The sequence below is a fragment of the Rana temporaria genome, chromosome 7, assembly GCF_905171775.1.
Source record: "Rana temporaria chromosome 7, aRanTem1.1, whole genome shotgun sequence".
Lineage (NCBI taxonomy): Eukaryota > Metazoa > Chordata > Amphibia > Anura > Ranidae > Rana > Rana temporaria.
This window is the reverse complement of record NC_053495.1, coordinates 9,028,127-9,055,314: the sequence shown is the minus strand read 5'-3', so window position 1 is coordinate 9,055,314 and position 27,188 is coordinate 9,028,127. Positions and strand designations below refer to the sequence as shown.

Below are 27,188 nucleotides of genomic sequence, written 5' to 3'. Positions count from 1 at the left end.
TATAAAGGTATAAGAATAAATCAAGCTGTACTTTGTATGCCGGCAATGATCATACCGGAGGGGTAATTAATGGAAATGAAGCTTCTAGTGGAAATAAATGATTAATGTGATGAGAATAAAGTGCGACGCTGCCAGCTGCAGAGAGCGCTCCTTACAGGAAGGGCGATAGGTGATTCCCGGAGAGCGTGCGTTTATATAAATCGCATAGAAATTGTGTAATGATCCTCTTGTTCCTCTCTGTTCCAGAAATTCAAAGAATATCTGAATGGTAGTAATCTGATCACCAAGCTGCAGGCCAAGCACGACCTCCTGAAGCAGGCGCTGGGAGAAGGTGAGAGGCCGGGATCCCCTCCTGTCATTACATTATCCTCGCTGTGCTTTTACACCAGTGGCCAGGAAGGAGTTTTACTGATCAATACACATTATGTCATCTTTGGAACTCATTTCCGTCCAACTTGCAGCCTTACAATTCCCGGGAGTTATAGAAATTCATTTATGCTGTATGTAGAAGGGCTCCCCCTGCCTGCAGCACCTTGACTTGCAGCACTGCACTCACATAGGTAGATTCACACACAATAGCCTAAACTTGCGGCGGCGTAGCTTAGCGTGTTTAGGCTACGCCGCCGTAAGTTAGCTAGGCAAGTACATGATTCTCAATGTACTTGCCTGCTATGTTACGACGGCGTAGCCTAAAGCGGGCGGGCGTAAGGGCGCCAAATTCAAATATGTGTTAGGGGGGCGTGTTGTATGCTAATTGTGCTTGCCCTTACGTTTTTTAACTTTTTTTTTAAACTGCGCATGCGCCGGGCGCCTACACTTCCCAGTGTGCATTGCGGCTAAGTACGCCGCACGGGCCTATTGATTTCGACATGGACGTAAACGACGTAAATCCCGATTCACGGACGACTTACGCAAACGACGTAAAAAAAATTGAATTTCGACGTAGGAACGGCGGCCATACTTGACATTACTATTCAACTAGGGCCTAGCTCTAACTTTACGCGGCCTATCTCGTAAACGGCGTAAAAGTACTGCGTCGGCCTGGCATACGTTCGTGAATCGGCGTATCTCCTCATTTACATATTCTACGCCGACCGCAATGGAAGCGCCACCTAGCGGCCAGCCTAAATATTGCAATCTAAGATAGGACGGCGCAAGCCGTCGTATCTTAGATATGTTTAAGCGTATCTCTGTTTGAGCATACGCTTAAACATAAGTCGGCGTAAATTCTGAGTTAGGTCGGCTTATCTACTGATAAGCCGGCCTAACTCTTTGTGAATCTACCTAACAGTGTCACACACAGCACCACCTAACCACTTAAGACCCGGACCTTTAGGCATCTAAAGGACCGGGACAGTTTTTGCGATTCGGCACTGCGTCGCTTTAACTGACAATTGCGCGGTCGCGCAACGTGGCTCCCAAACAAAATTGGCGTCCTTTTTTCCCACAAATAGAGCTTTCTTTTGGTGGTATTTGATCACCTCTGCGTTTTTTATTTTTTTGCGCTATAAACAAAAATAGAGCGTCAATTTTGAAAAAAATTCAATATTTTTTACTTTTTGCTATAATAAATATCCCCCAAAAAATATAAAACATTTTTTTTCCCCTCAGTTTAGGCCGATACGTATTCTTCTACCTATTTTTGGTCTAAAAAAAAATCGCAATAAGCGTTTATCGGTTGGTTTGCGCAAAATTTATAGCATTTACAAAATAGGGGATAGTTTTATTGCATTTTTATAAAAAAAAAAATTTCCTACATCAGCGATTTTTTTCGTGACTGCGACATTATGGCGGACACTGCAGACAATTTTGACACATTTTTGGGACCGTTGTCATTTTCACAGCGAAAAGTGCTATAAAATGCATTGTTTACTATGAAAATGACAATTGCAGTTTGGGAGTTAACCACAAGGGGGCGCTGATGGGGTTATGTATGACCTCATCTGTGTTTCTAACTGTAGGGGGGTGTGGCTGTAGGTGTGACGTCATTGATTGTGGTTCCCTATATCAGGGAACACACGATCGATGACGCCGCCACAGTGAAGAACAGGGAAGCTGCACAGTGCACGCCCCCCGGCACCTCTGGCCAAATGCGGTACTGCACACCGCAGAGGCTTGAATCCTGCTAGTTTTGCGAGACAACACTCGAGTCAGGATTTTTTTTTTAAATGCTTGTATTGCGAAATGTTCATTATAACCGCGTTACTCGCAATCCGAGGTTTCACTGTACTGAATTTGGGGGTTTCACTAGCTGTAAGCCACGATCATCAACATAAAGAAAAAAAAAGGAAGGCTAGAAATATATCACTGTCTGTGTAATGAATCTATATAATATATGAGTTTCACTTTTTGAATTGAATTACTGAAATAAATTAACTTTTTCATGATATTCAAATTTTTGGAGATGCACCTGTACATAGACAATGTATAGGACAATCCCTACGCGTTTCAATTCTTGACACAAAACTTCATCAGGGGGATTTATCACACATCCATAGCCATACGCGTTTCAATTCTTGACACAAAACTTCATCAGGGGGATTTATCGCACATCCATTAGTCTATCGACCATAGATCGCTAAGATCATTGCATATTCTTAAATCTCCTTTGAAAAATATTTTTATATAGGGATTCTCATTTTTCTCATTGTCTTTGCTTACAGGTGAGAGAGCAGACTACGGCACCACGAGGTAAGCGTTCTAAAAAAAAAAAAAACGACTGTGCTGATTGGTTGGGTATTGCTGTGTTCATAATTACTGGGATTGATAAAATCTGGAGTGATGGTAATAATACAAAAAATGACACTGTTGCCTATAGCAAACCTAGGGGCAGATCCACAAAGAAGATACGCTGGCGTATCTATTGATACGCCGCGTAACTTCTAGGTTGCTCCGGCGTATCTTTGTTTTGTATCCACAACACAAGATACGCCTGAAGCTGGGCTAGATCCGACTGGCTGTAAAAATGAAAGGGGTAGTGGCGCTGTCTAGAATAGAGGCTGAATGTATCTAAAAGGTACAGATGTGACTTGTATGTGATCAAACCAAGTGAAAAGGATACAAGTGCCTGAGTGTAATAGTATGTGGTAGCCTAATTGGCATATAGTATACACTCTAAATGTAGTACAACAGGTGTGCAAACAATTGGCTATTTAAGCCGCAAAGGTGGTCACACAATGTGTGAAATATAAATTAAGTGATGCAAAAAGGTTACAAACTTATATATATCAAAATAAACCGTGATCGTCAATCAACGATAAGTGGAATCCGAAAATGTAAAATCCAAAGTTATATATGTACCAGCAGAGTGGTAAATACCAATAAGTGTGTAACTCAGCAAAAAATGCAAATGAGGCTATAATCAAAAAAATCAATGCATGAGTCCAATGGTTAGATATAGCAACCACAATATATAGTCCACACAATGTCAAAAAATAAAGATAAAAAATGTATATATAGATAAGTGTCCGTGAACTGGTGCACCCACAAGGGTGGTGAATCACAAAATGCAGTGGTGGATTCGCACAGTGCTCCGGTGCTCCCCTCCTGGGTCCCTACTCACCAAAGGCACTCACCCCTGCAGGGGTAAAGTGCAAGTAGAAAGGATCTCCAGCAGCTGCGATATCGATCTTCCTGGGTCCTATGGATGCACAGATGTCCTAGCCCGAATGGCTCTGCTTCTTTTTTATTTATTAGTTCCGGGGATCCTCCAATGAAAAAAATATTCTCATGGTGCAGTATGTTCAAAAAATGGGGGGTTTATTTATTAACACTACCGCTGGGGCATGTGCAATACAACATACATAAAATAAACGTTTTTTTAAAAACCAATTTCCAAAGGGTTAATGGGATGAGGACAATTGGTGGGGATAAATTATAAAAACAGAGTGATAGGCAGTCAGTATGCAAAAGCATAAGCCTCCCAGCACAGCACTACTCTCCGGTAAGATCGTAAGTGTCGTCTCCAGCTGGGGAACGCCGCGCGCTCAACAAGGTAACAGCTGATCAGTCCGGCAGTGCGTGTGGGTGTGCGTGTATCCGCTTTACGCACGTTTCGTATTGATTACGTCTTCTGAAGCGGGTGCACGCATACCTCGTCAGATAGTTTATATAGCGAGCGTCAGCATGCGGACATCCCTCCCCCTCTACGGAAGAAGCCAATCAGGAGATATTAGGGAATCCCAACTAATTGGTATATTATAGGGTATCCCGATGGGCGTTCCTATTGCCGCATGTTGGCGCTGGTATCCTCGGACATATTGCAGATTTATTTAAGCAATAATTTAAAAAGTGAGACATCGGCATTGCATACAACAGTATTACTACAAAGGACATGCAAAAATCATTGTCTCCTATGTTAGTTTCCTAAATGGTGATTGATAATACATTTGATAAAACCTTTTATGAGAAAGTATCTATTAGGCATTGCTTATAGGGGGGAACGCTATCCACATAACAACGTCAATCCGTCCGTAATAAATTCAATAGCAGAGCCTAAATATGTAAAATATCACATAATAAGGTGGGAAGGAAAAAGTCCACAAATACTAAGTGGTGGGTAGTTGTACAATAAAAACTCGGCATATACTGTAGATCAGGAATAAAAACGAGGATAAAGTGAAAGAAATAATATAGAAGGGCTGGATGTATGGATAAAGTGACAGCTAGCCAAAGCGTAGTAGTATGTAAACCGATGGTTAGGCAGCATATATATTAGATAGAATTTCATTCCTTTATATAATTATATTAAGTTGCCAGGGCAACTTAGGGCAGTGAATCCCGTTAGTATGGTGTAGGTTATCATCATAAAAAATGTTCAACATGACCAATAATAAACCCTATTCTGAGATGTAATGTAAATGAGATGTCTTAGCGCTTTGCTACATGACCATCTCGGGTTAATACATGGGTTAGGTTGGTTTAGACAAAAGACAAGTATAATTACTAGGGCACCAATATATTCAAAAATTCAAAGATTCAAAATTATTACACCCCCCAAAAAAGGGTTCTAAAAGGTTAGAATGGTTCTGGAAGCCCAATAAAGCTTCAAACAATTAGTTAATGGATTGGACGACAGCCATTCATAACAACATTAACCCCTATAAGCAAGCCACTACATAGATGGGCTAAAATGTGATATTATGTACAGATTATTGGCCCATAACATTGGTAGGTGAACTGCCTGTAACATGTATGTTGGCCCTCATAGGGGGTATGACTATATCTGTCTCTAATGTGGGCCTAAAGGTAGATGTAGAGAACTCATAGGTGTCCAATGAGGGAAACTGGTATACAGCATAGAGTGGTAGGAATATTGAAATCATTATGCTAGTGGCATAGAAATGGGCAGCATTGAAATGCTGGCTACGAGGACATCCCCGCTACTCACAGGGGTGTGGGAAAGGTAAGAGAATGGGTGGACCATATGGACTGTATAGGATAGTTTGCCGGGTGGTCTTATATTAATATGTAATAAATCTAAGGGTTGGCCAGGAAGCAATTTAGGTCAATATCCTTGTTTAGCCCAAAGGGCGCCAAAGAGCCCAGACGGTATATCCATCCCGTCTCATTTTGGGAGATGGCTGTTGTCTTATTGCCACCCCTCCAATTATCTTTAATGGTATCTATACCATAAAAGATCAAGCTAGTTGGGTCTTGCTGGTGGAATTCTTTGAAGTGGCGTGAAAGATGGTGTTTTGGAAAACCGGCTTTGATCCTGTTGATATGCTCTCGTATTCTCACTTTCAAGGGACGGGTGGTTCTGCCCACATATTGTAAGTGACACGGGCATTCGATAACATAAGTCACGTGTGTGGTATCACAGGTGATCAGCTCCTTGATTTGGTATTCTTTGAAGTCATTTCTTGATTTAAAACTTGTTTTCTTTCTGGGTTGTTTTTTACTCACCCTACAGGCCAGGCATCGCTGGCATTTGAAAAAGCCCTTAAGTTCAGGGCAAAGACTGGTAGTCCGTGGTGGATCAAGGACATTGTGCACCAGGTAGTGGCGTAGCGACGGCGCACGTCTGTAAATGAAGCTGGGTTTTTTACCTAAAACTTTAGTAAGGGCGTGGTCTTCTTGCAGGATCGGCCAATATTTTTTGATGATGTGTTCGAACTCTTTATATTGGGAATTGAAGCCAGTAATAAATGCTACATCTGTTTTGTTATTTTTGCTCTTCTTTTTGAGTGACAGCATGGAACTTCTATCCATGTTTAGAACTTCAGCTTTTAATTTTACCAGATGTTCTTCCTTGTATCCCTTCTCCTTGAATCGGTCAACAATTATGTCTGCTTGGGCCATATAGTCTGTGATGGAACTGCAATTCCTCCGGAGTCGCATCATTTGCCCTTTGGGTATATTGGCTTTCCAGCGTGGATGATGACAACTTGTTGATGGAATGTATCCATTACGGTCCGTGGATTTAAAGTGTGTTCTTGTATGTAACTTAGATCCTTGTTTGTAGATCTGAAGATCAAGGTAATCTATGCATTCCATATTGTGCTTCCCAGTGAAGGTGAGGCCATACCTGTTGGTGTCCAGATCTTGTAGGAAATTTTCGAACATATCAGTTGTTCCGTCCCATAGGATGATAAGATCATCAATGTACCGCCTGTACAATCTAATCTGGGGAATATTTTGACTATATATGTGTTCATCCTCCCAACAGTCCATCAGCAGGTTGGCAACACTGGGGGCATAACGAGCCCCCATCGCCACACCCTTGGTTTGTACATAATAGTTTTTCCGGTACCAGAAATAGTTACATTCCATCGCCATTTGGAGGCCTTCTACTATATAGTTAATTTGTGCTTGTTTTAACGTAGTATTTTGGTGTAGGGCTTTTTCTACCCCCATCACCCCATCTGCTTGTGATATACTCGTGTACAACGAATTAACGTCAATAGTGGCTAGAAGCCAATTTTCTGCACCTTCAATGTGTTGTAATTCGTTGATCAATTGAAGACTGTCGCGGAGGTGTGATCTACCTTGCTTGACTATTGGTTGTAAATATGTATCCAGGTACTCCCCTAAGCGGGAGAAGATGACCGATTCAAGGAGAAGGGATACAAGGAAGAACATCTGGTAAAATTAAAAGCTGAAGTTCTAAACATGGATAGAAGTTCCATGCTGACACTCAAAAAGAAGAGCAAAAATAACAAAACAGATGTAGCATTTATTACTGGCTTCAATTCCCAATATAAAGAGTTCGAACACATCATCAAAAAATATTGGCCGATCCTGCAAGAAGACCACGCCCTTACTAAAGTTTTAGGTAAAAAACCCAGCTTCATTTACAGACGTGCGCCGTCGCTACGCCACTACCTGGTGCACAATGTCCTTGATCCACCACGGACTACCAGTCTTTGCCCTGAACTTAAGGGCTTTTTCAAATGCCAGCGATGCCTGGCCTGTAGGGTGAGTAAAAAACAACCCAGAAAGAAAACAAGTTTTAAATCAAGAAATGACTTCAAAGAATACCAAATCAAGGAGCTGATCACCTGTGATACCACACACGTGACTTATGTTATCGAATGCCCGTGTCACTTACAATATGTGGGCAGAACCACCCGTCCCTTGAAAGTGAGAATACGAGAGCATATCAACAGGATCAAAGCCGGTTTTCCAAAACACCATCTTTCACGCCACTTCAAAGAATTCCACCAGCAAGACCCAACTAGCTTGATCTTTTATGGTATAGATACCATTAAAGATAATTGGAGGGGTGGCAATAAGACAACAGCCATCTCCCAAAATGAGACGGGATGGATATACCGTCTGGGCTCTTTGGCGCCCTTTGGGCTAAACAAGGATATTGACCTAAATTGCTTCCTGGCCAACCCTTAGATTTATTACATATTAATATAAGACCACCCGGCAAACTATCCTATACAGTCCATATGGTCCACCCATTCTCTTACCTTTCCCACACCCCTGTGAGTAGCGGGGATGTCCTCGTAGCCAGCATTTCAATGCTGCCCATTTCTATGCCACTAGCATAATGATTTCAATATTCCTACCACTCTATGCTGTATACCAGTTTCCCTCATTGGACACCTATGAGTTCTCTACATCTACCTTTAGGCCCACATTAGAGACAGATATAGTCATACCCCCTATGAGGGCCAACATACATGTTACAGGCAGTTCACCTACCAATGTTATGGGCCAATAATCTGTACATAATATCACATTTTAGCCCATCTATGTAGTGGCTTGCTTATAGGGGTTAATGTTGTTATGAATGGCTGTCGTCCAATCCATTAACTAATTGTTTGAAGCTTTATTGGGCTTCCAGAACCATTCTAACCTTTTAGAACCCTTTTTTGGGGGGTGTAATAATTTTGAATCTTTGAATTTTTGAATATATTGGTGCCCTAGTAATTATACTTGTCTTTTGTCTAAACCAACCTAACCCATGTATTAACCCGAGATGGTCATGTAGCAAAGCGCTAAGACATCTCATTTACATTACATCTCAGAATAGGGTTTATTATTGGTCATGTTGAACATTTTTTATGATGATAACCTACACCATACTAACGGGATTCACTGCCCTAAGTTGCCCTGGCAACTTAATATAATTATATAAAGGAATGAAATTCTATCTAATATATATGCTGCCTAACCATCGGTTTACATACTACTACGCTTTGGCTAGCTGTCACTTTATCCATACATCCAGCCCTTCTATATTATTTCTTTCACTTTATCCTCGTTTTTATTCCTGATCTACAGTATATGCCGAGTTTTTATTGTACAACTACCCACCACTTAGTATTTGTGGACTTTTTCCTTCCCACCTTATTATGTGATATTTTACATATTTAGGCTCTGCTATTGAATTTATTACGGACGGATTGACGTTGTTATGTGGATAGCGTTCCCCCCTATAAGCAATGCCTAATAGATACTTTCTCATAAAAGGTTTTATCAAATGTATTATCAATCACCATTTAGGAAACTAACATAGGAGACAATGATTTTTGCATGTCCTTTGTAGTAATACTGTTGTATGCAATGCCGATGTCTCACTTTTTAAATTATTGCTTAAATAAATCTGCAATATGTCCGAGGATACCAGCGCCAACATGCGGCAATAGGAACGCCCATCGGGATACCCTATAATATACCAATTAGTTGGGATTCCCTAATATCTCCTGATTGGCTTCTTCCGTAGAGGGGGAGGGATGTCCGCATGCTGACGCTCGCTATATAAACTATCTGACGAGGTATGCGTGCACCCGCTTCAGAAGACGTAATCAATACGAAACGTGCGTAAAGCGGATACACGCACACCCACACGCACTGCCGGACTGATCAGCTGTTACCTTGTTGAGCGCGCGGCGTTCCCCAGCTGGAGACGACACTTACGATCTTACCGGAGAGTAGTGCTGTGCTGGGAGGCTTATGCTTTTGCATACTGACTGCCTATCACTCTGTTTTTATAATTTATCCCCACCAATTGTCCTCATCCCATTAACCCTTTGGAAATTGGTTTTTAAAAAAACGTTTATTTTATGTATGTTGTATTGCACATGCCCCAGCGGTAGTGTTAATAAATAAACCCCCCATTTTTTGAACATACTGCACCATGAGAATATTTTTTTCATTGGAGGATCCCCGGAACTAATAAATAAAAAAGAAGCAGAGCCATTCGGGCTAGGACATCTGTGCATCCATAGGACCCAGGAAGATCGATATCGCAGCTGCTGGAGATCCTTTCTACTTGCACTTTACCCCTGCAGGGGTGAGTGCCTTTGGTGAGTAGGGACCCAGGAGGGGAGCACCGGAGCACTGTGCGAATCCACCACTGCATTTTGTGATTCACCACCCTTGTGGGTGCACCAGTTCACGGACACTTATCTATATATACATTTTTTATCTTTATTTTTTGACATTGTGTGGACTATATATTGTGGTTGCTATATCTAACCATTGGACTCATGCATTGATTTTTTTGATTATAGCCTCATTTGCATTTTTTGCTGAGTTACACACTTATTGGTATTTACCACTCTGCTGGTACATATATAACTTTGGATTTTACATTTTCGGATTCCACTTATCGTTGATTGACGATCACGGTTTATTTTGATATATATAAGTTTGTAACCTTTTTGCATCACTTAATTTATATTTCACACATTGTGTGACCACCTTTGCGGCTTAAATAGCCAATTGTTTGCACACCTGTTGTACTACATTTAGAGTGTATACTATATGCCAATTAGGCTACCACATACTATTACACTCAGGCACTTGTATCCTTTTCACTTGGTTTGATCACATACAAGTCACATCTGTACCTTTTAGATACATTCAGCCTCTATTCTAGACAGCGCCACTACCCCTTTCATTTTTACATTTAGTTTTGTATCCCCTAGGGGATTATACATCAGGGGGGCTGCAGTCTTCACCGTCTTTGAGTCATTTCAATACCAATACCACCCTAGTTCATTGCTCCACCCTTACATACTCTCTCCTAAGCGCGGTACATCTCCCTTTTGTTCTTTTTTTAGATCCGACTGGCGTACGTCTTAGTACGCCGTTGGATCTAAGGAGCATATTTACGCTGGCCGCCAGGTGGCGTTTCCGTCGATTTCCGCGTCGAGTATGCAAATTAGCTAGATACGGCGATCCACGAACGTATGTCCGGCTTGCGCATTTTTTTTAGGTAGTTCCGTAAGGCTTTTTCCGGCGTATAGTTACCCCTGCTATCTGAGGCGTATCCTATATTAAGTATGGCCGTCGTTCCCGCTTCAAATTTTGAATTTTTTACGTCGTTTACGTAAGTCGTTCGCGCAAGTCGTTCACGAATAGGGCTTTGCATAGAATGACGTTCACGTCGTAAGCATTGGCTTGTTGCGGGTTAATTTCGAGCATGCACACTGGGACACCCCCACGGGCGGCGCATGCGCCGTTAAAAAAAAAAACGTAATTTACGTCGGGTCAAGACGTATTAACATAAAACACGCCCCCATCCCATCCATTTGAATTGCGCGACCTTACGCCGCCAAAGTTACACTACGCCGCCGTAACTTACGGCGCAATTTCTTTCAGAATACAAAAAATACGCTGTAAGTTACGGCGGCGTAGCGTATCAGAGATACGCTACGCCGGACAGAAAGATGCGCCACGGTACGTGGATCTGGCCCAAAGTCTTTGGGGGTCAGGGGCCGGTCTGATGTGCTGTCATTTTGCTTTTTTCATTATTAAAGCCAATGTCTTTGCGATTGGACAGAGAGCAGATTTTCTGTCCCTCTTAGAAACAAATTAACCACTTAAGGACCGCCTAACGCCGATATACGTCGGCAGAATGCCACGGCTGGGCACAATCACGTACCTGTACGTGATTGTTAAATTCCTAGCCGTGGGTCGCGGGCACGCGCGCGACCCGGTCCGAAACTCCATGACCGCGCCCGCGGGACCCGATCGCTTCCAGGACCCCATCGCCTCCGGGGTCCCGCGATCGGTCACAGGAGCTGAAGAACGGGGAGAGCTGTGTGTAAACACACCTTCCCCGTTCTTTATTGTGGCAATGTCATTGATCGTGTGTTCCCTGATATAGGGAAAGGCGATCAATGATGTCACACGTCCAGCCCCGCCCCCCTACAGTAAGAAACATATATGAGGTCACACTTAACCCCTTCAGCGCCCCCTAGTGGTTAACTCCCAAACTGCAATTGTCTTTTCACAGTAATTAGTGCATTTTTATAGCACTTTTCGCTGTGAAAATTACAATGTTCCCAAAAATGTGTCAAAATTGTCCGATGTGTCCGCCATAATGTCGCAGTCACGAAAAAAATCGATGATCGCCGCCATTAGTAGTAAAAAAAAAATTATTAATAAAAATACAATAAAACTATCCCCTATTTTGTAAACGCTATGGCCCGGAATTACAGACAGCGGCGCATATTTATGCCGCCGTAGCGTATCTCCTTTACGCTACGCCGACGCAGCACAGAGAGGCAAGCACTGAATTCACAAAGCACTTCCTCCCAAATCTGCGCTGGGTTTCTCAGGCGTAATTCGGCGTAAGTGGAAGTGGGCGTGAGCCATGCTAATGAGGCGTGACCCCATGCAAATGATGGGCCGAGCGCCAGACAGATGCGTATCGCCAACTGCGCATGCGCCGTTCCGTGGGCGCATCTCAGTGCGCATGCTCACAATCACGTCGGAACAACTGCTAAGATACGTCGGATCACTGCCTTCAGCGTGAACGTAACCTACGCCTATTCATATTCACGTCCTACGTAAAATACGTCGGCTTGTGTTCCCTGGTGCAGCCCTTTGCATGGATGCTGCTGAATTACACCTCCTTTATGGGGCATAATTTTACGCCGGACGTATGACTTTACACGCACTGCGTCGGACGGATGGACGTACGTACGTTCGTGAATCGGTGTATCTCCCTCATTTGCATATGTGAATAGAAAATCAATGGGAGCGCCAAATACGTCCAGCGTAAATATGCGCCCACTCTACGCCGGCGTAGGCAAGTTACGTCGGTCGGATGAAGCCTGTTTTCAGGCGTATCTTAGTTTCTCAGTCAGGCGCATATTTGCACTTACGTGGCGTATCTCGAGATACGTCGGCGCAAGTGCTTTGTTAATCCGGGCCTATAAATTTTGCGGAAACCAATCAATAAACGCGATTTTTTTTTTACCAAAAATATGTAGAAGAATACGTATCGGCCTAAACTGAGGGAAAAAAAAAAGTTTTTTTTATATATTTTTGGGGGATATTTATTATAGCAAAAAGTAAAAAATATTGCATTTTTTTCAAAATTGTCGCTCTATTTTTGTTTATAGCGCAAAAAATAAAAACCGCAGAGGTGATCAAATACCACCAAAAGAAAGCTCTATTTGTGGGGGAAAAAAAGGACGCCAATTTTGTTTGGGAGCCACGTCGCACGACCGCGCAATTGTCAGTTAAAGCGACGCAGTGCCGAATCGCAAAAAGTGCTCTGGTCTTTGACCAGCAATATGGTCCGGGGCTGAAGTGGTTAATATTTGCATGTATCTATGAGATCTGAGAGGGATCTGCGAAGGGTCTGCATGTATCGTATACAAGAATAAAGCCAAATTATAATATAATAGAAACATGAAAGGGAGACTTCTGGGGAGCACAGACAGTTTTTACTTCAGACAACTTTAATAAAGGTTCCCTATTAGGAATGTGGGTTTTAAGGGGACGGCTGGCATGCTGTTTCCTGTTGCAACAGATTGGAACGTCCGTCCATTAAGATCACGCAGGGGAACGAAAACCGAATATTTATTGTTTTATTTCATTAGAGTGCTTGTAAACCTCTGAAATTAAAAATGAACAAAGCACATCCCTCTACAGCAGTGGTCTCCAAACTGCGGCCCGGGGGCCACATGTGGCCCTTTGCTTGATTTTATCCGGCCCTTGGGGTGCTTTTTTTTATTCATTGGCACCAATGATGGGGCAGGAGTCATCCCAATGATGGGCCAGAAGTCCTCCCAATGATGGGGCAGAATTCCTCCCAATGACACCAATGATGGGGCAGAATTCCTCCCAATGACACCAATGATGGGGCAGGATTCCTCCCAATGATGGGGCACAATTCCTCCCAATGATGGGGCACAATTCCTCCCAATGATGGGGCACAATTCCTCCCAATGATGGGGCACAATTCCTCCCAATGATGGGGCAGAATTTCTCCCAATGATGGGGCAGAAGTCCTCCCAATGATGGGGCAGAATTCCTCCCAATGACACCAATGATGGGACAGGATTCCTCCCAATGACACCAATGATGGGGCGGAATTCCTCCCAATGACACCAATGATGGGGCGGAATTCCTACCAATGATGGGGTGGAATTCCTCCCAATGACACCAATGATGGGGCACAATTCCTCCCAATGATGGGGCAGAATTTCTCCCAATGATGGGGCAGAAGTCCTCCCAATGATGGGGCAGAAGTCCTCCCAATGATGGGGCAGAATTCCTCCCAATGACACCAATGATGGGACAGGATTCCTCCCAATGACACCAATGATGGGGTGGAATTCCTCCCAATGACACCAATGATGGGGTGGAATTTCTCCCAATGACACCTATGATGGGGCAAAATTCCTCCCAATGACACCAATGATGGGGCAGAATGGGGTAGAATTTCTCCCAATGACACCAATGATGGGGGATTTTGTACTGCACAGTCCGGCCCCCTTAAAGTCTGGAGGACAGTAATCCGGCCCTTTGTTTAGAAAGTTTGGAGACCCCTGCTCTACAGCATGTACTTGCCTCAATCCAAAGCACTGAGTGCGATTTCTGTCTTCTCTCTCCTTTCTCTGCTATCTGCATGGGTCACTTCTGACAGTCTATGGCGCAGTTGTTGGCCCTCCAGCTGGTGCAGAACTACATGTCCCATGAGGCATTGCACGGCTGACAGTTACCAGCATGACTCCCACAGGCAGAGAGCATGATGGGACTTGTAGTTCTGCAACAGCTGGAGGGCCACCAGTTTGACACCCCTGGTCTATGGCATGGGGGCTCAACCTGTGGCCCTGCAGCTGTTGCGAAACTGCAAGTCTCGTGAGGCATTGCAAGGCTGACCGTTACGAGCATGACCTCCAAAGTCAAGGGCATGATGGGACTTGTAGTTCTGCAACAGCTGGAGGGTTGACCTCCCCATGGTCTATGCCATGGGTGCTCAACCTGTGGCCCTCCAGCTGTTGCAGAACTACAAGTCCCATGAGGCATTGCAAGCTGCTGACAGTTACAAGTATGACACAAAAACACAGAGGCATGATGGGAACTGTAGTTCCACAACACCTGGAGGGCCACAGGTTGAGCACCCATGGTCTATGCTGGCTCCAGACAATCCCCCAACTCTAGCACACAGCAGGTGATTGATACAGAGGCGGCTCTTTAATTAGGCAAATTAGGCGGTCGCCTAAGGCCTCGCACCCATAAGGGGCCTCGCGGCCGCTTAACTTGCCCAATCCATTACCTAAGTTTCGAGGGACAGGGGACCTTAACGCTGCCGTGCTCAGGCAGCGTTAAGAGCCCCGACTCAGGAGCGGAGCCGCCAGTGAATATCGGTGACCCCACCCCTTGTGACGTCAATGACCCAGCATGCCCTCAGTCAATGATGTCACAAGGGGGCGGGTTCAGCGGGTGGCCCCCACCCCTTAGTTATTAAAGAGCAGGATCTGGAGGCCGCCTTGTTAAAGGAGGCTTTTAGATTACGATAAGCCCCCTGCCCGCAGACCCCCACCGGCCAGGGTTGTGGGGAAGAGGCTCTTGTCCTTGAATTCTTGTTCTCATCATGGGGCGTGAGTGGGGCCCCATCTCAAGTTTTGACTAAGGGCATGGATGCTCAACCTGAGGCCCTCCAGCTGTTGCAGAACTACAAGTCCCATCATGCCTCTGCCTTTGGGAGTCATGCTTGAAACTGTCAGTGGTTTGCAATGCCTCATGGGACATGTAGTTCCGCAATAGCTGGAGGGCCACAGGTTGAGCACCCCATGGACTAAGGCCTCACAAAGCCTAGAGCCGCCTCTGGATTGATAGCCTCAGCTGTGCATGTTTCCCTATGAGGGTTGTATAGAGGGAGGGGGGGGGGGGGTTGTCCTCTCCCTCCCCTCAGGTCTCAGATTACACTCAGCTTCCTGCTCTATGCTGTTGCGGTATGTGACATCAGATCCCCAACTCCTGCCTTCTGGAGCTCAGAAAAGCTGTGTAAATTCTGGACTTTGAAAGGCTGTAGGGAAACACGAGCTGCAGATAAGCAGGTAGGGCCAGATTCACGTAGAAGTGCGGCGGCGTAACGTATCGTAGATACGTTACACCGCCGCAAGTTTTCATCGCAAGTGCCTGATTCACAAAGCACTTGCAATGAAAACCTACGCCGGCGGCCTCCGGCGTAAGCCCACCTAATTTAAAGGGGCGTGTGCCATTTAAATTAGGCGCGCTCTCGCGCTGGACCCACTGCGCATACTCCGTTTCCAAATTCCCGCCGTGCTTTGCGCGAACTGACGTCATTTTTTCCGATCGGCGACGTGCGTAGCGTACTTCCGTATTCCCGGACGTCTTACGCAAACGACGTTAAATTTTAAATTTCGACGCGGGAACGACGGCCATACTTTATACAGCACATACGTTTGCTGTGTAAAGTTAGGGCACCCAAAACGACGACTAACTTTGCGACGGGAAACTAGACTAGCAGCGACGTAGCGAACGCGAAAAACCGTTGTGGATCGCCATAACTCCTAATTTGCATACCCAACGCTGGTTTACGACGCAAACTCCCCCCAGCGGCGGCCGCGGTACTGCATCCTAAGATCCGACAGTGTAAAACAATTACACCTGTCGGATCTTAGGGATATCTATGCGTAACTGATTCTATGAATCAGCCGCATTGATACTCTGAGAGATACGACGGAGTATCTCCGCTGTGAATCTGGCCCGTAGTACTTATGTAGGAGGATTTGTTTCATCTCTGAGGCCGGTCACCTCACTGGGTGTATGGAAGGGTTTACAACCACTTTAAGTGTTCCTCATTGGAAAGGTAGGTTTTAGGGGACCGTTGGCACACAGCACTCTATAGCAACTCATCAGATTGGAACTTTCTTCCATTAGGATCCTGCAGAGGAATAAAAACGGAATATTTATTGTTTTATTTCATTAAACCTATAGGGGCAGATTCGCGTACCTCGGCGCATCTTTTCCGCCGGGCATAGCGTATCTAAAATACACTACGCCGCCGTAACTTATGTTTTTTTTTTCTAATCCTCAAAGAATTCGCGCCGTAAGTTACGGCGGCGTAGTGTATCTTTGGCGGCGTAAGGGCGCGGAATTCAATTAGATGGGGGCGTGTTTTATGTAAATACGTTGTGACCCGACGTAAACAGCGTTTGTTTTTTTTGAACAGCGCATGCGCCGTCCGTGGGGGTATCCCAGTGCGCATGCTCGAAATTAAACCGGAACAAGCCAATGCTTACGACGGTGACGTCATACTTCGTAAATCCCTATTCGCGAACGACTTACGCAAACGATGTAAAAAAATTCAAAATGCGAGGCCGTGAACGACGGCCATACTTAACATGGAGTACGCCACCATATAGCAGGGGTAACTATACGCCGGAAAAACCCGAACGCAAACGACGTAAAAAAATGCGTACGTTCGTGGATCGCCGTAACAAGCTAATTTGCATACTCGACGCGGAATTTGACGGAAAAACGCCACCTAGCGGCCGCCGAAAAAAATGCACCTAAGATCCGACGGCGTACTAAGACGTACGCCGCGTCGGATCGATCCCAGATGCCGTCGTATCTTGTTTTGTGGATACAAAACAAAGATACGCCGGCGTAATTCCTTTGTGGATCTGCCCCATAGAGTTGTTTGTCCGATTCGGTATTCCGCCATTTTGTTGAAGCCTTGTGTCTGCAGATGTATTTGACGGCATTGTTCCCTTTCCTCAGGCCCCCGACTCTGCCCCCTAAGCCCCAGAAAATGAGGAAGCCCCGGCCTCGCTCCCTTTATAGCCATATGCTCTTTAACGGGAATATGGAGCTCTTTATCAAGGTACTGGCGGCTGCTGCATGGGGGACTGAGGCCCCCTCCCCCTTCGGCTTTCTCTGCACGGCCTCCCTGCTCACTTGCTGCTCTGTTCGCACAGACTCTGCTTCTCCTCTACACCCTCCGATCTCACTCCGCTTCTCATTTTCTGGGGGGGATTAAATAGGCAGCCATGCTCTAAAGAACAAGTGGACCTGTCTGTGATACTTGGTGGAGGATTCCACTTCACATACCAAGGATCTGGTTACAGTGCCTTGAAAAAGTATTCATACCCCTTGAAGTTTTCCACATTTTGTCACGTTACAACCAAAAATGTAAATGGATATTATTGGGATTTTATGTGATAGACCAACACAAAGGCCCAGATTCACAGAGATCGGCGTATCTCTGTGCGGGCGTAACGTATCTCATTTACGTTACGCCGCCGCAAGTTTTTCAGGCAAGTGCTTTATTCACAAAGCACTTGCCTGTAAAGTTGCGGCGGCGTAGCGTAAATCACCCGGCGGAATTCAAATTCCCGGCGGGTAGGGGGCGTGTTTCATTTAAATGAAGCGCATCCCACTGCCGAACGACCTGCGCATGCGCCGTCCCTAAAATTTCCCGGCGTGCATTGCTCTAAATGACGTCGCAAGGACGTCATTGGTTTTGACGTGGACGGAAATTACGTCCAGCACCATTCACGGACGACTTACGCAAACAACGTAATTTTATAAATTTTCGATGCGGGAACGACGGCCATACTTAACATTGGCTGCGCCTCATAGAGCCAGGGGCAACTTTACGCCGGGAAAAGCCTAACATAAACGTCGTAACTTTACTGCGTCGGCCGCGCGTACGTTCGTGAATTCGCGTATCTAGCTAATTTGCATACTCGACAGGGAAATCGACGGAAGCGCCACCTAGCGAGCAAAAAATAAATTGCATTTAAGATCCGACGGCGTAAGAGACTTACGCCTGTCGGATCTAATGCTTATCTATGCGTAACTGATTCTAAGAATCAGTCGCATAGATACGACGGCCCAGATTAGGACTTACGACGGCGTACATGGCGTTGCGCCGTCGTAAGCCCTTTGAGACTCTGGGCCAAAGTGTCACATAATTGTGAGGTTGAAGTAAAATTATAAATGGTTTTCAATATTTTTTACAAATAAATATGTGAAAAGTGTGGGGGGGACATTTGTATTCAGCCCCCTTTACTTTGATCCCCCTAACTAAAATCTAGTGGAACCAATTGCCTTCAGAAGTCACCTAATTAGTAAATAGAGTCCACCTGTGTGTCATTTATCATCAGTACAAATACAGCTGTTCTGTGAAGCCCTCAGAGGTTTGTTAGAGAACCTTAGTGAACAAACAGCATCAAGAAGGCCAAGGAACACACCAGACAGGTCAGGGATAAAGTTGTGGAGAAGTATAAAGCAGGGTTAGGTTATAAAAAAAAAATCCCAAGCTTTGAACATCTCACGGAGCTTCTGTTTAATCCATTATCTGAAAATAGAGAGAGTATGGCACAACTGCAAACCTACCAAGACATGGCCGTCCACCTAAACTGACCGGGCCGGGCAAGGAGAGCATTCATCAGAGAAGCAGCCAAGAGGCCCATGGTAACTCCGGAGGAGATGCAGAGATCCACAGCTCAGGGGGGAGAATCTGTCCACAGGACAACTATTAGTGGTCTCTCCACAAATCTGCCCTTTATGGAAGAGTGACAAGAAGAAAGACATTGGGGAAAGAAAGTCATAAGAAGTCCTGTTTGCAGTTTGTGAGAAGCCATGTGGGGGAGGGCACACAGCAAACATGTGGAAGAAGGTGCTCTGGTCACATGACACCAAAAATTGAACTTTGTGGGCCTAAAAGCAAAACGCTGTGTGTGGGGAAAACTAACACTGCACATCACCCTGAACACACCATCCCCACTGTGAAACATGGTGGTGGCAGCATCATGTGGTGGGGATGCTTTTCTTTAGCAGGGACAGGGAAGCTGGTCAGAGTTGATGGGAAGATGGATGGAGCCAAACACAGGAAAATCTTAGAAGAAAAGTATGCAAAAGACTTGAGACTGGGGCGGAGGTTCACCTTCCAGCAGGACAACGACCCTAAAGTACAGCCAGAGCTACAATGGAATAGTTTAGATCAGGGGTCTCCAAACTTTTCAAACAAAGGGCCAGTTTATTTCCCCTTAAGACTTTAGGAGGGCCGAATTGTGACAATAAATATGGCCTCAAAGTTGGTCTCAGGAGGAGTAGTGCCCCTATTATTAGGAGGAATAGTATCCCATCATTGGTATCAGTGGGAGAAATAGTCCCACCTTGTTGGCGTCAGTGGGAGGAATAGATCCCCAAGGGCCAGATAAAGGCTAGTAAAGGGCGAAATCTGGCCCTCGGGCCGCAGTTTGGAGACCCCTGGTTTAGATCAAAGCATATTCATGTGTTAGAATGGCCCAGTCACAGTCCTGACCTAAATCCCATTGAGAATCTGTGGCAAGACTTGAAAATTGCTGATCACAGACGCTCTCCATCCAATCTGACAGAGCTTGAGGTATTTTACAAAGAAGAAGAATGGGCAGAAATGTCCCTCTCTAGATGTGCAAAGCTGGTAGAGACACCCCCAAAAAGACTTGTACAAAGTATTGACTCCGGGGGGCGCCATACAAATGTACCCCCCCCCCACACTTTTCACATATTTATTTGTAAAAAATTAAAAAATATTTATCATTTTCCTTCCACTTCACAATTATGTGACACTTTGTGTTGGTCTCTCACATAAAATCCCAATAAAATACATTTACGTTTTTGGTTGTAACATGACAACATGTGGAAAATGTCAAGGGGTATGAATACTTTTTCAAGGCGCTGTATAGGCCACATGGGTTATATTCAATGAAACGTGTTGTAGGGTTGCTGGGCAGGAACTCAAGTTTGGATTTGAGCATTTTGGGGTTTTCATGCTCCTAATATTCGAATAATAGGCTGAGCATTGCGCTGGACTGATCTGTTAGGACTCTGACATTGATATACACAGGAGTCATTCAAGGCAATAACATTCAGGCAGAAGTCAGAGACAGACAGATGTCTATTCAGGCCATGAGCAAACAGACAAACCCATTGATTAGGCGTTAGGTGGAAGTTCTAAGTTCCTCTTATAGGTGGCTAATGAGGGTCAGGTGTGCACAGTAAAGCAACACAGCTGAAACAGCTCAAGAACAAGTTTTTTTTTTTTATCAGGTATAATATTTATTAAACAAATTCAAGCGTACAGATTCCAAAAATGCCCACATTGCGGAACAGACCTGTGATGTACAGGAAGAAATAGACAAATACAACACCCAGCATTGCAAAGCTACGTTCAAACATCAGAGGGGGAGCGGAGGAGGAGCGGAGGAGAACATGGAGGGGGAGCGGAGGAGGACACAGAGGGGGAGCGGAGGAGGACATGGAGGGGGAGCGGAGGAGGACATGGAGGGGGAGCGGATGAGGACATGGAGGGGGAGCGGAGGAGGACACAGAGGGGGAGCGGAGGAGGACACGAAGGGGGAGCGGAGAAGGAGTGGAGGGGGACACAGAGGGGGAGTGGAGGAGGACACGAAGGGGGAGTGGAGGGGGACACAGAGGGGGAGCGGAGGAGGACACGAAGGGGGAGCGGAGAAGGAGTGGAGGGGGACACAGAGGGGGAGCGGAGGAGGACATGGAGGGGGAGGACATGGAGGGGGAGCGGAGGAGGGCACAGAGGGGGAGTGGAGGAAAACACGGAGGGGGAGCAGAGAAGGACACGGAGGGGGGAAGAGAAGGAGTGGAGGAGGTCACAGAGGGGGAGCGGAGAAGGAGTGGAGGAGGTCACGGAGGGGGAGAAGAGAAGGACATGGAGGGGGAGCGGAGAAGGAGTGGAGGAGGTCACGGAGGGGGAGAAGAGAAGGACATGGAGGGGGAGCGGAGAAGGAGTGGAGGAGGTCACGGAGGGGGAGCGGAGAAGGAGTGGAGGAGGACACGGAGGGGGAGCAGAGAAGGACATGGAGGGGGAGTGGAGGAGGAGTAGAGGAGGTCACGGAGGGGGAGCGGAGAAGGAGTGGAGGAGGTCACGGAGGGGGAGCGGAGGAGGACACAGAAGGGGAGCGGAGAAGGAGTGGAGTGGGTCACGGAGGAGGAGTGGAGGAGGTCATGGAGGGGGAGCGGAGGAGAACATGGAGGGGGAGCGGAGGAGGACACAGAGGGGGAGCGGAGAAGGACACGGAGGGGGAGCGGAGGAGGACACAGAGGGGGGAGCGGAGAAGGAATGGAAAAGGACACGGAGGGGGAGCGGGGGAGGACACGGAGGGGGAGCGGGGGAGGACACGGAGGGGGAGCAGAGGACATGTAGGGGAAGCGGAGGAGGACACGGAGGGGAAGCGGAGGAGGATACGGAGTGGGAGCAGAGGAGGACAAGGAGAGGGAGCAGAGAAAGAGTGGAGGCGGTCACAGAGGGGGAGCAGAGGAGGACACAGAGGGGGAGCAGAGGAGGACACTTAAGGGGAGCAGTGGAGGACACGGAGGGGGAGTGGAGAAGGACCGGAGGAGGAGTGGAGAAGGACCAGAGGAGGACACGAAGTGGGGAGTGGAAAAATGTGTCTGAATTTTGATTCAGAATGAAACAAACCCCACATGTCTAAGCCAATCAGCTTCTAACTTCAGCTTGTTTAATTAATGTTTGACAATAAAACCTGGAAGCTGATTGGTTTCCATGCAGAACTGCACCAGATTTTGCACCCTCCAGTTTTAGTAAAGCCGCCCCAAGGTGTCAAAAATGATGAAACCCGCCAATTACAGTGCCGAGATCTCACCATCTGAGATGTAAAAAATAAATAAAAAGATTATCCGATCCAAATACAGACAGATGTTCTTTGGGGGCGGGACAAACAGACAAAGCCATTGCTCAGATGTTGGATGGAAGTTCCTCTTATAACAAGAGTCGGGTAAAATACACAGCAACACAGGTGCAGCCGTATCATTTTCCAAAAAAGTTCCAACTTTTATCATAAAAAAGTTCTTGATCTCCAGTCCAGTGACAGTGCCTAGTCTGAGATGATGTCATCAGTCTGCTGCAGGCAGGAGGAAGCATTTCCGCAGTCTCTTTTCCCAGAGTTCAGGTGGCAACATTGTCTTCTTGTAGCGAGTCGCAAGGTGAGAAGCCGCAGAAAGGGCTGATCTGTGTCAGACATGTAAAATATAATTTGATGACAGCTCCACTTTAAGTGACGCCATCTTAGTGGTGTCAGGGGCCCCCCGGGTGGTATCCGGAGAAGCGCCGGGACTGGGAGACGGGCGGGAGTGACCTAGATTCCCGCTCCCCGTCGCTCTCTCTCTGATGCTGTTTTTAAACCCCGTCTTCCCCCGCCGGATCCGCTGCCAGGAAAGAAGCACGATGCTCTCCGGGGAAGCTGGGCCAGCACGTCACAGCGATAAAAATAACCCGATGTCTGCCGGCTGCTCAGAGACTATCAATATTTATAGGAAGTTTACATAATTGGTTCACTTCAACGTACGGCGTGCCTATAGTTAGGCCGCATAGGGCCCAGCCGGGGGAGGGGTGGAAGCCTCTACCAGTATAGAGTGCAGTATTCTCCCCCCTGTCAGTAGATCAGTGTAATGCAATGTATCAGGTGATAGGGCGCCCCCCCATGGCTGGTTCCTCTGGTGGCGGGTTGTGATCTTTTTGCTGTCCTGCCTCTTCCTGGCTCCGATCTGTGCTGACCTTGTCTCTTCTTCTCTCTCTATGTCTCTGCGCCTGTCGCTGTCGCTGTCGCTGTCGCTGCTGCTGTGTGTTAATGTTTGTTACTGTCATCAGAGGAAGGAGGAACACTCGCAGCAGAAATCAGGTATTTCCATCCCAACCTCATCCTTGTTTGAATCTACCTTTTCTGGATCCTGATTTTCAGATTGTGTCACTGCCCCGCCCATTATTGAATTCTGATTTTCATATTGGGTCCCTGCCCCACCCCCTTTTTTTTTGTTTCTGATCTTAAGACTATTAGGTAGATTCAGGTACAATGGATTAAAGTTACGGCGGCGTAGCTTAGCGTGTTTAGGCTACGCCGCCGTAAGTTAGCTAGGCTAGTAATGATTCTCAATATACTTGCCTGCTAATATACGGCGGCGTAGCCTAAAGCGGGCGGGCGCAAGGGCGCTGAATTCAAATGTGTTGGGGGGGGGGGGGGGGGGGCGTGTTTGATGGCAATGAGGCTTGACCTCACGTTTTTTAAGTTTTTTCTCAACTGCGCATGCGCCGGGCGCCTACATTTCCCAGTGTGCATTGCGGCTAAGTACGCCGCACGGGCCTATTGATTTCGACGTGGACGTAAACGACGTAAATCCCGATTCGCGGACGACTTACGCAAACGACGTAAAAAATTCGAAACTCGCGGCGGGAACGGCGACCATACTTTAACATTGTTATTTCACCTAATAGGTGGAATAACTTTAGGCCTGTAAATGCCTTACGGAAACGGCGTAAATCGACTGCGGCGGCCGGGCGTACGTTCGTGAATTGGCGTATCAACTCATTTACATATTCTACGCCGACCGCAATGGAAGCGCCACCTAGCGGCCATCCAAAATATTGCAATCTAACATAGGACGGCGCAAGCCGTCGTATCTTAGATATGTTTAAGCGTATCTCTGTTTGAGCATACGCTTAAACATAAGTCGGTGTAGATTCTGAGTTAGGCCGGCTTATCTACTGATAAGTCGGCCTAACTCTACCTGAATCTACCTATGTGTGTCATTTCCCCGCCTATTTCTTTTTTTTACTTTTTAGATTGTGTGTCACTGCCCCGCCCATTTTTTTTAACATTTTTGGATTCTGATTTTCAGATTGCGTCCCTGCCCCACCCTTTTTTTTTTTTACTTTTGAATTCTGATTTTTAAACTATGTGTCATTTCCCCCGCGTTTTTCTTTTTTTACTTTTTGGATTCCGTTCTTCACTGTCACTGACCCACCCATATCTTCTATTTTTTTTCTTTCACTTTTAGATTCTGATTTTTTAGATTGTCACTGCCCCGCCCATTATATTGTTTTTTTACTTTTGGATTCTGATTTTCAGACTGTCACGCCCATTGAACTTTTTGATTCAGATATTCTCACTGTGTCACACTGCCCTGCCCCTTTTTTCTTTTTACTTTTGTACTCTGATTTTCAGAATGTGTAACTGCCCCGCCCATTTTTTTTCTTTTTACTTTTGGATTCTGATTTTTAGACTGTCACTGCCCCGCCCAGTTTTTATTTATTTTTACGTTTGGATCCTGATTTTCGCCGCTCCACCTATTTATTTTTTTAATTTTTGGATTCTGATTTTGTGTCACTTACCTACCCATTTTATTTTTTTTACTTTTTGATTTTAATTTCAGGCTGTGTCACTGCCCCACCCATTTAAAAAAAATGGATTCTGTTTTTTTGGACTGTGTCATTGTCACTGGCTGGGGCCCCATTGTTTTAACTTTTCGACATAGTGGTGAGGGGGATAGACCCTCTGTCCAATTTAGTTTTGCTGTCTGTGTCCCATTTGGATAGATTCCCTCCCTATTGTACCGGTGACCACTGAGAGTGGAGGGAAATCCCCGAAAGTAGAGATGAGGTCAAATCCCCCAATGAAAAGAGGGGATTTCCCCGAAAGTAGAGGCGAGGGCAAATCCTCCAATGAAAAGAGGGGATTTCCCCAAAAGTAGAGGCGAGGGCAAATCCTCCAATGAAAAGAGGGGATTTCCCCGAAAGTAGAGGCGAGGGCAAATCCTCCAATGAAAAGAGGGGATTTCCCCGAAAGTAGAGGCGAGGGCAAATCCTCCAATGAAAAGAGGGGATTTCCCCGAAAGTAGAGGCGAGGGCAAATCCTCCAATGAAAAGAGGGGATTTCCCCGAAAGTAGAGGCGAGGGCAAATCCTCCAATGAAAAGAGGGGATTTCCCCGAAAGTAGAGGCGAGGGCAAATCCTCCAATGAAAAGAGGGGATTTCCCCGAAAGTAGAGGCGAGGGCAAATCCTCCAATGAAAAGAGGGGATTTCCCCTCACTTTGAGAGATTTCCTAACTTCCTGTTGCATCTCTGGGGCCGGCAGTGAAGGGAAATTTTCCCAATAGTACACAGACTGCAAAAAATAAACTGGCAGAAGCATTAAAGCTGAACTCCGGGATACATTTTGTATAAATCCGTATATTGTGTATTCTTCTTCATTCTCTGTGAGACTTCCTGTAATAAAGACTGCCCACTGCTGCCCTCTCCCCTTGTGCAGGGGAACTGGTCTTGTCTCCGCCCCCTCCTGTAGTTTTCTACAGGCAGCCTGCAGTGGGTGGAGTCTGCTGGGCCCCTCCCACATCCCTGCTCTCTCTCTCCCTGTGCAGGGTGACTGGTCTTGTCTCCGTCCCCTCCAATAGTTTTCTGAAGGCAGCCTGCGGTGGGTGGAGTCTGCAGGACCCCTCCCACAGCTCTGCTCTTTCTCCTTGTCAGAGTGACTGGTCTTGTCTCCGCCCCCTCTTTTATTTATTTTTTGTATTGGGTGGAGCCTGTTGGGCCCCTCCCACAGCTCTGCTCTTTCTCCTTTTCAGAGTGACTGGTCTTGTCTCCGCCCCCCTCCTTCAGTTTTGTTGTATTGGGTGGAGCCTCTTGGGCCCCTCCCACAGCTCTGCTCTCTGAGCAGGAGGAGTATATGTAAATGAGAGTACTTGTGTCCCTGGAGTTCAGCTATAATGCAGTCATAGGCGCAGTGATATACAGAGATTTATGAATATTGAACTCGGATTTTCTCACCTTCACAGGATTCTGGTCAGGCAATTCCACTGGTGGTTGAAAGCTGCATCCGATACATTAACTTATATGGTGAGTAGAGACAGAACATGGGATTATAAGGTCTCGGGCCCCTGATCATCTATGGACGATTTTGGATACCAGAGGTTAAGACCGTTTTTCAAGGGGGGTTTTAAGGCTTGGCATGTTGGGTATCTATCTATTCGGTGCAACCTCGTCTTTTAAATATTAACCAAAATTGGGTAATATATTGTGTATGCAGGCCCGTCACTACAGGACAGGCAAAACAAACAATTGCTTGGGGCCCCCGAGCTGGCCTGGGGCCCCCAACTTCCCCTTCCCAGGATGTAGCCGAGCTCCTCTTCCTTCCACCTGGAGTCCTGTCAGTCCGGCCGGGTACTGCGCGTGGTACAGGAGATTCAGTTTCCTGTTCCCGGCCGGACTGACCAGGAAGTGCACAATCTGATAGGGGACTGGGGAAGAGGCAGGGGGAAGAGGAGCTCGGCCACGCTACAGTGGCAGCCTACAGGGAAGAAGGGGAGGTAAGAATAGAAAAAAAAATTAGTGTAGCGCTAACGTGTGCTATAAAATAATGGAAAATTAGCATTTGATATACAAGGGGCACTAATATGTTTGCATAAAAAAATTGGAGCTACCTCCATTTTATTGTCCAGGGTCTCTGCTTTCCGAAAATGCATCATGTTTGGGGGGTTTATAACTAATCTTCGGGCGTAAAATGTACGTTTTAACATGTGTGCAAAAATGTAGAAAAAAAATGGCCGTGGTAGTGATATGTTTAGGACGCGTTTGAGATGGTTCATAATTCATTGAGTGGCTCCGTGTGAGTGAGTCACTGCCCCGAGGGCCCCATGTCAC

The 27,188-nt window shown here is 46.1% G+C and overlaps 1 protein-coding gene across 3 annotated transcripts in view; it reads left to right on the top strand.

The window, feature by feature from the left end:
- The window catches only part of SRGAP3 (SLIT-ROBO Rho GTPase activating protein 3), a 151,588-nt gene that overhangs the window by 100,022 nt on the left and 24,378 nt on the right, over positions 1 to 27,188 (top strand). For 2 of the 3 annotated variants that reach the window (XR_005750532.1, XM_040358839.1), the window contains exons 10-13: positions 247 to 331; positions 2,664 to 2,691; positions 17,455 to 17,557; positions 26,324 to 26,384. Coding sequence is in view for 2 of the 3 variants with exons in the window: in XM_040358839.1 (XP_040214773.1) it covers positions 247 to 331; positions 2,664 to 2,691; positions 17,455 to 17,557; positions 26,324 to 26,384 (277 nt within the window). In the remaining variant the exon portion in view is untranslated. Of the gene's footprint in view, positions 1 to 246; positions 332 to 2,663; positions 2,692 to 17,454; positions 17,558 to 23,365; positions 23,397 to 26,323; positions 26,385 to 27,188 lie in introns of all 3 variants that reach the window. The other variant, XM_040358840.1, reaches the window with a different exon arrangement.